The sequence below is a fragment of the Stegastes partitus genome, unplaced genomic scaffold, assembly GCF_000690725.1.
Source record: "Stegastes partitus isolate 25-593 unplaced genomic scaffold, Stegastes_partitus-1.0.2 Scaffold1825, whole genome shotgun sequence".
NCBI classification, from domain to species: Eukaryota; Metazoa; Chordata; class Actinopteri; family Pomacentridae; genus Stegastes; species Stegastes partitus.
This window is the reverse complement of record NW_007579556.1, coordinates 31,487-44,334: the sequence shown is the minus strand read 5'-3', so window position 1 is coordinate 44,334 and position 12,848 is coordinate 31,487. Positions and strand designations below refer to the sequence as shown.

General features: G+C 39.7%; 1 protein-coding gene across 1 annotated transcript in view; it reads left to right on the top strand.

The window, feature by feature from the left end:
- crb2a (crumbs cell polarity complex component 2a) overlaps nt 1–12,848 on the top strand; it is a 32,112-nt gene that overhangs the window by 14,550 nt on the left and 4,714 nt on the right. The window contains 6 exon segments of the mRNA XM_008302498.1: nt 3,918–4,113; nt 5,047–5,186; nt 8,487–8,657; nt 8,736–8,849; nt 9,052–10,005; nt 12,138–12,747. Coding sequence (XP_008300720.1) covers nt 3,918–4,113; nt 5,047–5,186; nt 8,487–8,657; nt 8,736–8,849; nt 9,052–10,005; nt 12,138–12,747 — 2,185 coding nt within the window.

The window sequence follows — 12,848 nt, the reverse complement described above, 5'->3', positions numbered from 1 at the left end:
GTTCAATCTAAAATGCGACCAAAGGGCTAACATAGCCAAACTAAGACAGGCAAGGACAAACAGAGGCAAACAAGAGCAAACAAAGGCAAAACAGCAGCTGATAAAACCCTTGGTGTAACGGTCTTTGTTATACGGATACTAGGGAGATCAGCAACATCCACATTAAGCCAAGGCAGGCAAACTTGGCATAAACCTCAACCAAACAGATACCAGTACGCAGGGAAGACTCAGAGTCACAAGGAGCCCATGTGGCACTCAAACAGAGACAAAAAAAAAGGGCAGCCATGATGCCACAGGTGCTTTAAATACCCTCAATCAGGGGCTGGGCAATGGGAGGAGCTGACCTAAATCTGACAGTGTGTTCAAGGGCCATCTGGAAATACCAAACTTTCCCAGACACAGATGCTCCCACTACACACACATGTACAGTACAACACAAAATTTGTCTGTCCTTCTCTTCAAATTATAAGTAAAGACACCTGAAAATATTTCTAGTGTAACAAAGCATTACAGTTTTCATTTAAACAGTTGTAATCCATTTTATCAGAAGGCTGATCATAAAGTGTTACGGGAAATTAGAGACCCAAACAGTAAACATAGCAGACCAGCTAAACGTAAAAAGGTGTTTATCTTTACACAGGATGCACAGAATGAATATACAAGGTAAGAGAATTAGAAAAGGACGAATGAGTTCACGAGTGATTTCTGTAGGAAGCAGGCAGAATAATCTGACCATGAGGAGGGAGAAGAAACTCAACCTGGAAGTGTTAATGCTAACAAGAGCTGGATAGCAGATGGAGAGTAAGGAATACAAACAGGACAATAACTATTCTGGGGGTCGGTGAGGCCAGCAACTGCAGATCAGAGACGTGTAGCTCCAGATCCAGAGACATCCGCAGAGAGAACAAACACAGGACCCCTGGGGATAACACAGAGTTAGTGATATGTAATGATGATATTTAAATCTGACCAAAACCAAAAAACACAAGGCACAGTACAGTGGCAGGGAGTAACAAGTAATTACACTAGTGGATCATCAGAAACAGAATGCGCAGCACTACACAGAACCTGTATGCACAAACACAACTATACTCTGGATATCACTCACTACACTAACGAATGCTACGAGGGAACTAGCAGAAACAAGCTACTCTACTTAGCAGGCAGGTAGAGGTAGGGACTTAAACTTTTGTTTATAACAACTGTACATATGGTGAACAAAAGTTTACATAAAATTTACATGCGTTTGCACACGTAATAATATAATGTTGCTTTTAAAGTAAATGTCGCTTTAAAAGCAATAAAATAATAGTAATAATAAACTTTTAAAAATATTTAAAAATTAAAAAAAATAAAAAAAAATATAAAAATAAAAATAAATTTAAAAATAAAAAAAATTATTATTATTATATGTATTCTTCTTTTTATTTCCCCTTTTATTTTTTTATTCTTCTGATTTATTTTTGTAATTTGCCACTCTCACTACTCCACAGAAAACAGTACAAAACAATGAAATACATGAGCTCAGCAAATAGAAAACCAACATCAGGAGAAATCCCCATGGAGATGAGAGCAGTGCTTATCCCTCAGTCCACCTACTGGGAATAGGATGCCTTTAATACTCCACAAGACCCAAACACATAGTGTGTGACAGGCCCATTAGAGAGTGGAAAACAAACACAGAACATTACACTGTCACAGAACATTCGTTGACCTACACGGTATAGTACACAAGACTAAGAACTCACTTGGTAAATCCTGGAACATGGGCTTACAGACAGCTTTGACGTAAACTTGTCCTGAACAAGAACTTGCCTGGACGTCGTCTGTATTCATCTCTTTACTGGTTTGACCATGCGAATAAAACAGGACCTGACCAGCGATGTGGTGTTGAGATTGGGGTCAGACCCCCCCCACAGTGTAGACTGCTGATTTGCACATTTCAGTGAGTTTCTTCTTGTTCCTCTCTTTTCTGTTTGCCAAGAGTACTCCAATGTAATAAACTTTTCACAATGTTAACATTTTTTGAGATATACTAGAATATATATCAAGTGAAATCAGTGTCATGTGACTCAGTGCAGTTTTGTCCTTCTTCACAGGACGCAAAACAAACACAAAAGTCAAAACAGAATATCCCAAAATATATATTATATAAAATGAATATACTTATATTAACAGTTTAAAAAAAACACACACAACTATTACATAATATAAGATTACAAACAGAAGACACTGCATACTGAAAGCCACAACTTAAATGACTGGTTTACAAAAGAAAACAATAAAATAGCCCCAGCAGCACTTCTCCACTTGACTCAGCAGTATAGAAGTATAGAACGGCTCTGTGAGGAAGCTCAGGAGGAACAAAAGAGAAGCACAGCATCTGTATTTTCACAATATTTTTAAATTTTGTTTTTTAAAAAGCAGCACATAAAGAAAAACTCAGTTACATAAAATTCACAAATATAAATAATTCTTAAATGTCAAATGCAACTGATGAATAAAAATAAATAAATAAATGAAATGCACTTTTTTTTTGGGCTCCATTACACCAGTCAAATGTGTGAACAACGTAAGCCCAGCATCATTACTGCTGCTTCATACCACTTTACCAGTTATTTCTGGTAGTTTCATAACCAAAGCTACTGGTTAGAAAGTCCACTGGTGTTCCATAGAATTTTTTTTCCAATCTCCCTGCAGCTCTCAGCTTGAAGCCAATTGGTTGCTAGCAAAGATGTTCATGTAGCTTGATAAGTAGAAAATAGTGGTGTAATGAATGTTTGCCCGACACACTGCACTGGGCTAGTGAAGTGAAAGCAACATGTAAACAGCAGGAGACGTGATTTAGAGGAAATGCGGGTGTATGTGGATTTAAACCTTTCATAATTATAAACTAAGATTGTGGATTTTCCCTCAAACCTTTGCTCTGATTATTGCAATTTTTACTCATGAATGTTTATCATTTTAGAGAATCTCTCATAATATCTATCTCAAGTTTCCAGGGCCTTTGAAGAGATGTAGTGTAAAATATATCACGTTTTGGATAGACAGACAACACTTGAATTACCAGTATCTCCCTTCAACAAACCACTGGGCCATTACAGTCAGCATAACATGTATCAGCTTGATTTTCTATTTCAGAAATATATAATACAGAACTGGAACATTTAATGCAATTTTAATAAAGGCAGCCTGACTGAATGAAACATACATATAGTGCAGTTTTAAAAAATGACAAACATACAATAATATTAAAGAAAAACACTCAGCCGCCTGCATATGTTTGCTTCTGTTCACAGCTGAATTAAGACATTTGATATTATGTCGTCAGTAATCATTGTCTTAAAGAACACAATCCCTTCTGCTCTCCGACAGCATTTATTTGTTCCTCTAGAGACGTTTCTGCTGCTTCTACCCTTCAGCATCATTTGCTGCGTCCTAAGTGTTGTGCTTGTTCCTGATAAACTGGCTACGAGGAGTATTTTAAGTGCACAGTAACATGTTTTTAGTCAGGCATTTTATCACTGGCTTAGATAAAGTCTCCGTGCACAGTGGCAAGAAAAACATTCCCACCTTGCGTTTCTTTCACTCCTTTCTTTCTCCACGAGCCTGCTCTGTGTCAGAGGAGCTTCATGTTATCTGTGAGTGCTCAGGTTAGATCAGTGCTGCTACATTCTTCTGTCACTCAGTGGAAGTTTGATTAGAGAATGTAAAGAAAGGCTTTTATCATTGTGAGTCTGAAGCCAAAGGAAAATAAAAAACCGTGGAGGAAAACAAATCAGAACAGATGAGAAGTACAAAATACAATAATAAAATTAATAACAAATAAAACGATTAAAACTTTCATGTAATCATTGCTTTCATGTTTCCCTCCCAGTGCTTTTTAATGACATGCTGACTTATCCTTCCTACTCCAGGAGTAAACTGTGAATCTGAAGTCGATGAGTGTGAGTCCAGTCCCTGCCGCAACGGAGCCATCTGCCACGACTTAATCGGCATGTACTCCTGCGAGTGTTTGCCTGGGTTCGACGGCATCAACTGTGAGGTGGATGTGGATGAGTGCGCCAGTGAGCCATGTCTGAACGGAGCAGTCTGTCATGACATGGTGAACAGGTAGGCCAGTCTGTCTGCAGTAGCCCAGTGTGTAGACCAGAGGTGTCCAATCCTGGTCCTCGAGGGCCACAGTCCTGCATGTTTTAGATGTTTCCCTCTTCCAAAACACCTGATTCAAATGATCAGCTCATCATCAAGCTCTGCAGAAGCCTGATAACGATCCTTATATTAGTTAATATTCTGGATAAAACTACAGCCTACATATCACATTGGGGATCATATGTACCTCTATTCATGGATATGAACATGTATGTCACTCAGAATCTACACATCCTGTAACCACAAATGAGATTAAATGATGTAGAAGTATTGTTGTCTTACTGCAACTATTCCAAATGTGTATACTTTACTATGTGTGTATACTTTTACTTTAATACTTTAAATAGTTGTTCACATATAATTACCTTCATTATATTAAATCTCAACTAGAATTTACCAGAAGGCATGCAAGAGACTGTAGAGTGAACTGGAAGAAGGTTCTTTGGTCTGCTGACACCAACAATAAGCTTCTTTTGCCATCAGACTTGACACTATGTTTGGCAGACACCAAACATACACATCATCATAAACACACCATTCCTAATGTGAAGTATGGCAGGGGCAGCATCATGGAGGAAGAATGCTTCTCTGCAGCAAGCCCTGGGAGGGTTCAAAAGGTAGAAGGTACAATGCATGCAGAAAAGTATAGAGAACCCCTGTATGCAGTCTACAAGACAACTAGACTTGGGAGAAGATTTTAATTTCCAGCAAGACAATGACCCAAACCATACAACCACAAAAGAACTACACAATAATGGTTTAAAGACAAAAAAAGTGACTTAAAAGAATCGCTTTTTTTCCCCAAGCACGGTGAATGTTTTTTAAAAATTATTTTATCATTCATTAGCTTCAGCTGTCAGTTAATATTATTTGTTTCACTTGTGTCTTTTGCAGCTATGAATGTGATTGCACTGATACAGGATTTGAGGGCGACTACTGCGAAGTGGACATTCCCGAATGTGCCTCTGATCCCTGCAAGCACGGTGCCACGTGTCTAGAAGGCGTCAAAGAATACAACTGCCTTTGCTGGCCAGGTACTGAATAACATACTGCTTAATGATTATGAACTTCTCTGATTGTGCAACTGTCCATGACTCAACAAGCCCACAGTATGTCTGTCCATGTAGGTGTCACACAAACAACTATTAACTATGTATATCAGATACATAAGCACCATGTAGGATTCCCAGTGAGACGAAAGGTAACTACAAAGAAGAAACTGTCTGAGTGGCACTTCACGAAGACATGGCAATAGTCCATCCATCCATTATCTATACACCGCTTAATCCTCATTAGGGTCGCGGGGGGGCTGGAGCCTATCCCAGCCGACTTAGGACGAAGGCAGGGGACATCCTGGACAGGTCACCAGTCTATCACAGGGCTACACTTAGAGACAGACAACCAAGCACACTCACATTCACACCTACAGACAATTTTAGAATTACCAATAGTATCAAATATTAATTTAGCTTAGCATCAGAACTGCTAAACATCTGTTACAAGTGTATAGGATTTTAGTGGCTGACTGTTCAACATCTTCCAAATGATTCATAGTTACAAGTGAAACTGTAATTATGTTCCATGTCTGCCAATAAATGCCCCTAAATCCTTCAAATTGGACATTTAAAGTATAAAAATATGAGGTTAAAATACAAAAATAGCAAAATTAAAATGCTGTAACAAAACAAATAGTACAGTAACTGTATATTGCTGTGGGAAAACTGTTTGCTTTGTCATTGGTAAATTCATTCTCGTATGGAATATGGAGGAAAAAAACAGACTCTGTCCAGCATCTCTCTGCAAGAGAAAACATGAATGATAGCCTACTTTTAGGAAGACAGTGAAAACAAAGCTTTTCCATCCATGCATAGTTCCATTAGGTCAGTCTACGGTAAATTCCCAGGACCAAATAAGTAATGCTGATTCGAGACTCAAAAATACTTAAACTTAGTTATAATGCTTCGCGGAGGAGAGCAACTAAGCGGCTTGGCTGTACCACGAGGATGAATCACAATCATCTGGCCCTGAGATCTGTGAGAAGCTTGTATTTCAGGTGCTCCACTGATGAGCTGATGAGCTGCACCTGCCAGCGCGGGAAAGTCCTCTGTCCTTAGGCTCCGCCCAGCCTGTAGAGAAAACACACGCCCACCAAGACACAAGCACAGGAGGCAGAGAACAACCCACAAAACACAAAACAGATTCCTTAACCCTCACACAAAAACATTTAAGGAGACATCAAAACGACTACTACAAACATGTATAACATCAAACATCATGACTAAGTAGCGGCAGTGCAATTAATTTAATTGTTCATTTTTACATTCAGTTCTTAGTCTAAACCCAACTCAGCCTTTGATTTAACAGTTTGATAGACTAAGAAACAAAAGAGTTCTGCCATCTTTTAAATCCTTAGCCTGCGGTACTCAAAATCTTCTGGCATAAATGAAATCTGAAAAGACTAGAACCACATTTTTAAAGTTAAAGGTGTAATGGGAGTTTCCTGACAAAGTGTGTTGACATGTGTGTTCAACAGCCATATTCACCAGTCCTGTGCCGCCACAGCTTACCTGTAGTTTCAAACTTCTAGTCACCCTCTGGTAGCAACTTAAATATTATTAGCTGGAAATATGTCAGGCTATGTTTACTATTGATAGCTTTTCTGGCAATTACACATAGTTTTCCAGTTTTATGGCAAACAGTTGCAACATGGCCGCAAATTTTCAAGTCATATTTTCATAGGCTATATTTTCATAAGGCAACCTTATGGTAGATTTCTGGCTAACTATGTGGAAGACTTATCATCATACATGTACAAACAGGTATAGGACCCAAGGATGCATGACTAGAGTATACGGCCAAACAATGTATGTACACTAAAGCACAATAATCAAGCAGAAGTATCCAAGAGGCATAGGCAAAATTCAATAGCCAAAACGGGCAGAATCAAAGATACATAAAACAAAGCACTAGTGGTCACAAAGGAAGGTTGGGACGCTGGCACTGGGGAGACAATAACACACAAGTGGAACACACTAGGGCGGGGGAGATTACACAGCAGGAAAGCAGACTGGGGACTGTCAATTGACCTGAAATTACACAGCAGCAAAGTATGAACATGAAAAAAAGGAGGTGGCAAAATAAAACAGGAAAAAACAAAAACATGACCTAAAAGCTGGAGCTGGATGTGACGCTTATAGCGGGTTTTCTGCAGGTTTACTGGAATGTTTACCGTTTGCAGCAAGTTTACCACAAACTCTATATCTCAGTTCTTTCATGATATTGTAGTGATTTGCACGACTGTCTCATTAAACCTACTGGTCGACTTTCCTCTAGCTCTGTCACCCTCCCATAGTCCAAAAACAATGTTAGGGCTGAGCGATATCCAAAACATTTCGGTGACGATTATATTGGCAGATACTGCGATATGTGTAACAAATATAGAGGAAATGTGTTTTTTTTTTTTATTTCTTTTTCACTGAATAACAAAATATAGAATTGAAGATGTGGTTTTTGCTGAGGTCTGTACCAAACATACATGCTGCCTTACATCTGGAGAATATTATCTATAGTCCAGGGCATCTCTGTATCGTCACAATACCTCATCCAAAATGGTTTGTTGTGACAAATTTTACCTTTACCAAAAAATTGCAGCTCTGCGAATTGGATATTAGATTTGTCGATATTGCGATTTCGATATTATTTTGGTTAATTTTTCACCTCTAAGGCATGGTAAGTTAAATGATGATTCTAAATTGGCCATGAGTGTGAAGGTAAGCATGAATCCCCTGACGGACAGGTTCACAGTTTTTTAAGTCTGTCAGATTTTTCTGTGTTGGCCCTGATTTGAACTGGTGACCAGTCCATCTGCCTCTCCTCCTACCTTGCCACCTGCCTGTCTACCCTCCCTGAACACCCAGTGTCTGCTGTATTAGTAACCAGTGTCCATGCACTAAGAAGCACAGCCCAGTGACATTTCTTCTTGGAAACAGGGAGACGAGGAGGGGTTGCTGTCTCACACCTGCTCTAGAAACCACTGCTACACAAAAAACATCCACTGTAAAATATAAGGGGAACCAGGATTTCCCAAACTCCTGGTCCCCATTCCCATGAGGCACTCTGTCAGAATGGATAAACTCATGCAGAAAATGCTGAGAGCTGTAGGGCTGTCTTGTGCATGTAGTCTACCCATGCACGAGTGCCAATTGGCATAGGCCTGTGTGAAGATCAATTCAAATGGACGAACTCTCTCAACATGGTGGAGATGAAGGAACGCTACTTTTATCACACCAGTAATATGCTTCTCCATTTTGTTACGTTTTGCTTTGTTTTTCTAGGCTATGAAGGACCAGACTGTGAGGTTGACATAGATGAATGCGCCAAGCAACCCTGTGAGAATGATGGGGAATGTTTTGAGCGTTCAGATCCATCTCACTGGGAGCTGGACTGGGAGCTCAGTTTTGCAGATGCGGCTGGATATATTTGCCAGTGTCAGCAAGGATTTGCAGGTCAGTAAAATAAAGGAACCAATCCACAAAGAATTGGACACTTTCAGTTGTCTGACATTGATTTGTTTTGCATTACAGGAGAGAACTGCTCTGTCAACATTGATGAATGTGAGTCTGAACCATGTCAGAATGGAGGCTTCTGTAAGGATGAGATAAACGGCTATACCTGCACATGCCCAGAAGGATTCTTGGGTGAGTCTTCCAGCATGTAATACACAAACAGCACAGACTGTTTTAGAGTCAGAAACTCTTAAAAGAATGTTTGTTTTTCAAGAACGAAAAAAAAATGTAAGAAAAATATGAGGGGGAAACAACTTTCCTTTTCAATACAGCCCTCAAACCCACTAGCAGTCAGGCTTCACCACATCTAACTATCAGTGTTGTCTATCTGCAGGTGAGCTGTGTGAAGTTAACATTGATGAGTGTGAGAGTCAGCCCTGCCAGAATGGTGGCTGGTGTGAAGACGGCAGGGCATCCTACACCTGCCACTGCCCTGAGGCGGAGCCGGGTGAGCTTCCTTGGGGAGGTTATCACTGTGATGTGAAACTGCATGGCTGCATAGACCATGTATGTCAGAATGGAGCCACCTGCCATCCGTGGCTGGAGGATGGAGAACATGGCCATACCTGCTTGTGCCCCCATGGCTTCTACGATGACCAGTGCTCTACAAGAACAACATTCTCCTTCTCAACTCCTGGATTCATTCACATCCAGGTTGTTCTAGAAGAAAGGACCCGCAGAGAAGTTGAGCACCCTGTTCACAGTGGTTTCGGGGTACAGCTACGCTTTCGGACAACTTTAACCAATATGTTACTCTTCTACAGAGGGGACATGGACAACCATCTGCTCCTAGAAATTTTAAATGGCGGTCTTCATGCAAAAGCCTTTTCTGAGGAGTCTGAACTGGATGTAACTTTTTCTGGCTTGGTTAGTGATGGAGATTGGCGGGATGCTCATGTGTTTGTGGATCACGAAGGTCTAGTCTTGGTTCTGAAAGGTCCTGGTTGTGACAGGGATGGATGCAGAGTGACAGATGGTGATGCAGATGAACCCGTTTTCCAGCCCTCTGAAGCCTTCAGTAATATTTACGTCGGTGGAGCACCAGAGAACCTTTTAGAGTACTCTGTAAGTGGTACAGGGTTCATTGGATGTATGGAAGACCTGATGATTGACTCGAAGCCTGTTCTACCCCAAACACTTCCAGAGGACCAAGGCCATGAGCTGGGATGTAGTAAGACTGAATGGTGTAAGCCTGATCCCTGCTATGGACATGGACGCTGTGTGGACCTGTGGACCAGCTATCAGTGTGACTGCTACCGTCCATTCTACAGTGAGAGCTGCTCTGATGGTAAGAACAAGCCAGTTGTTCTGGCAAATCTTATGTTTCAAGCTTGTAAAATCTTGCTGAACTGGTTCTTATAAGTGCAGTATTTGGATATACTTTAGATTACAGCTCACACAGTTTATATGTGGTACCAATAATACAGTAATAACAAGTAAATACATGCACTAACAAAATGATTGGGATCCAGGCACACTGGCTGCATTTGGATGCTTTTTTCTTATTTAACAGATAAGAGGCAAAATTCCCGATTACAATATTAATCCTAATAATAATTCTCATGGTCACAATGATACGCTTTTTTGAGGTATATAAATCTGCTGAAACATTTGATTTAGCTTATAACCTTCAGTTAATACATATTTCATATGGATGCGTTTGTTGAGAAAAAGTGATTGACTTGTTAAACTGAAGGGAATTGACATATTGAAATTTATCTTACAATTGAAGATCAGCAAAGTGCGTAGATGTTTCTGACTCAGTTTTGGGGGATTCTTTTAGAGGTTTAAAATAAGATGTCAAAAACAGGATATTGTAAAAGTTTAGAAATTGAGGCAACAATTGCAAATAGAAAGTGACTGCGAAATGTGACAGATGTAGACAAATGGAGTTAAGATGCACATGACTAGAAAGATTAAAATAAAATGGATTATTAAAGTGCCTGCTATGGCTCCACTACTTCATGTTTTGGGGCCAAGGTAAAAAAAAAGAAAAGAAATTTGAGCCATGTCATGAAGAACACTTTCCAGCAGAATAATGAACAGTATAATGATAACTATAGCCAGCAGTAGCAGTGATCCAGGGGTCTAAGCAGATTACTAGCATGTGAGCTATTAGCGTTTGTTGGCCACAATGAGCAGTGCAAAACATATCACTTGCAATAATTTCAACATTGTAGAACACATTGGAGATTTTGTTTGAATGAAAAAAGGCTTAAAATTTAGCTCTGATACCTAAATCAGAACATTTTATGTATCTACTCAGTCATGACCCCAGATCGTGCAAAGCAAACTTCATACAGATCGTTGCAGTCAGTTATGAGCTATAAAGGTATTGTATTTTTGGTCCCCCTTGCCATTAATTGCAATGTGCTCTATTACACAAGTTTACTGAAAACTCATTAACATGTGTTTAAAATTTCAGGATGGACCTAAATGCATTCATGGGTTACGACAACTTTTTAAAAATGCCCTATTTTAATGAAAACCGATTGCTTTATCGACACATTGAAATTTCCACAACAACGAAAGATCAGCAAATTTTGCAGATGATTCTGACTCAGTGTGGTTCCAAAGGTTTCTGACCAGATGTCAAAAACAGGTTTTAATGAAAATGGAGAAAAACGCAAAATTTGACATTTTTAGGGCAGACAACCAATGAGGCACAGAAGCAGATGAATTGAGAGCCAGAAATGATGAAAGACTTTTGAATCTAGGTAACTGCCAAAACAATAAACTTGATTGTTACAGCGCCACTTTAAGGTCAGTGAGTGTTATTGTATGCAGCCCAGTAGTGGGTGGAATTTACCCCAAGCAGCCAAAATATTTGTTTCCAGATATAAAATTTTTGCTGCACAAACACTTTCAGTGTAGAAAAAAAAAGAAGATTTTTAGCAGACTTTAACCCTTTATGCTTTGAACAAAAAACAATAAAGTTCCTGCAGCTTTGCTGCTTGACCCCTAATTAATACTGGCATTAAATGTTACTTTAATAGGATTGACTTTCATTGTGCACATTCTCAAAACGGGGAAAACTATCTCCTGTCTTGTTGGCTGGAAATAACCTCACCCTGCAATTATTTAACAAGTCCTTAGTGATTCTGAAAATACTTTATTTGTAGGTTTCTGGTAAACAAAATGTTTTTAACTGCATCTTTCCCAGCCCACTGGTGTCTTCCCCTGCATTTACACATTTGTGTAGGTGATACCCATTATTCTGTTGTTGCTTTATGTTATCACTGTAATTAGCCAAACAAAGTAATGTCCCTGGCAAAGTAATGTCTTGATGCTCTTAATTGATGTTTTTTATTTTATTTTTTTTAAAATTACATACACATCTATTTATTTACAAACGTATTTCTCTATTTTTAAACTGAAATTTATTTTGATCTCTAACTTTTTTTAATTGTCTCCTGACAGAATTCCCTTCATGGACTTACAGCCATGAGGACACATTGAGTTTCAGTACCTATGATGTTGGTAAGAGCCATGGAAGCAGCTTCAATGTGTCTTTCTTCCTGAGGTCCTTAAAGCCAGATGGGCTGCTGCTCCAGCTAAGGAGACCCACAGATGAAGACGGGGGAGAAGTCTACTTCTCAATCTACCTGGGAATGGGGAGGGTTTTTGTTAGCTCTCTGCCTAACAATGCCCCACTGACAGCTCCAGTGTTTGTGACCACTGGCGAGAAGCAACTTCTACAGATTGAAGTGCAACAGAATCAGGTGATTTTTGAGCATGCAGGCCTTCGCTATGGAATAGGAGAGATCCATGAAGTGAACATTGACAGTGGGGATCAGGCCTATATAGGAGGACTTCCAGGAGACTGGGACTCCGCTGTGTGGGGAGGACATTTCAAAGGCTGTCTGCAGGATCTTCGTTTAGACTCAGTGCACTTGGATGTGGATGACTGGAACAGCTCGACTGAAGAGGAAGTTTATTTACCAAGTGATACCGAAAATGTAAAAGATGGCTGCATTAGTGATGATACCTGCAAGGTAGGAAAAGCTTCTGTTATTGACTTTGTCCCTTAGTATTACTTAGCATTAGTGCTATGTGACCATTTTAGGGGCTACCTCACTGAAAGCTCATCCATCCATCCATTATCTATACACCTTAATCCTCACTAGGGTT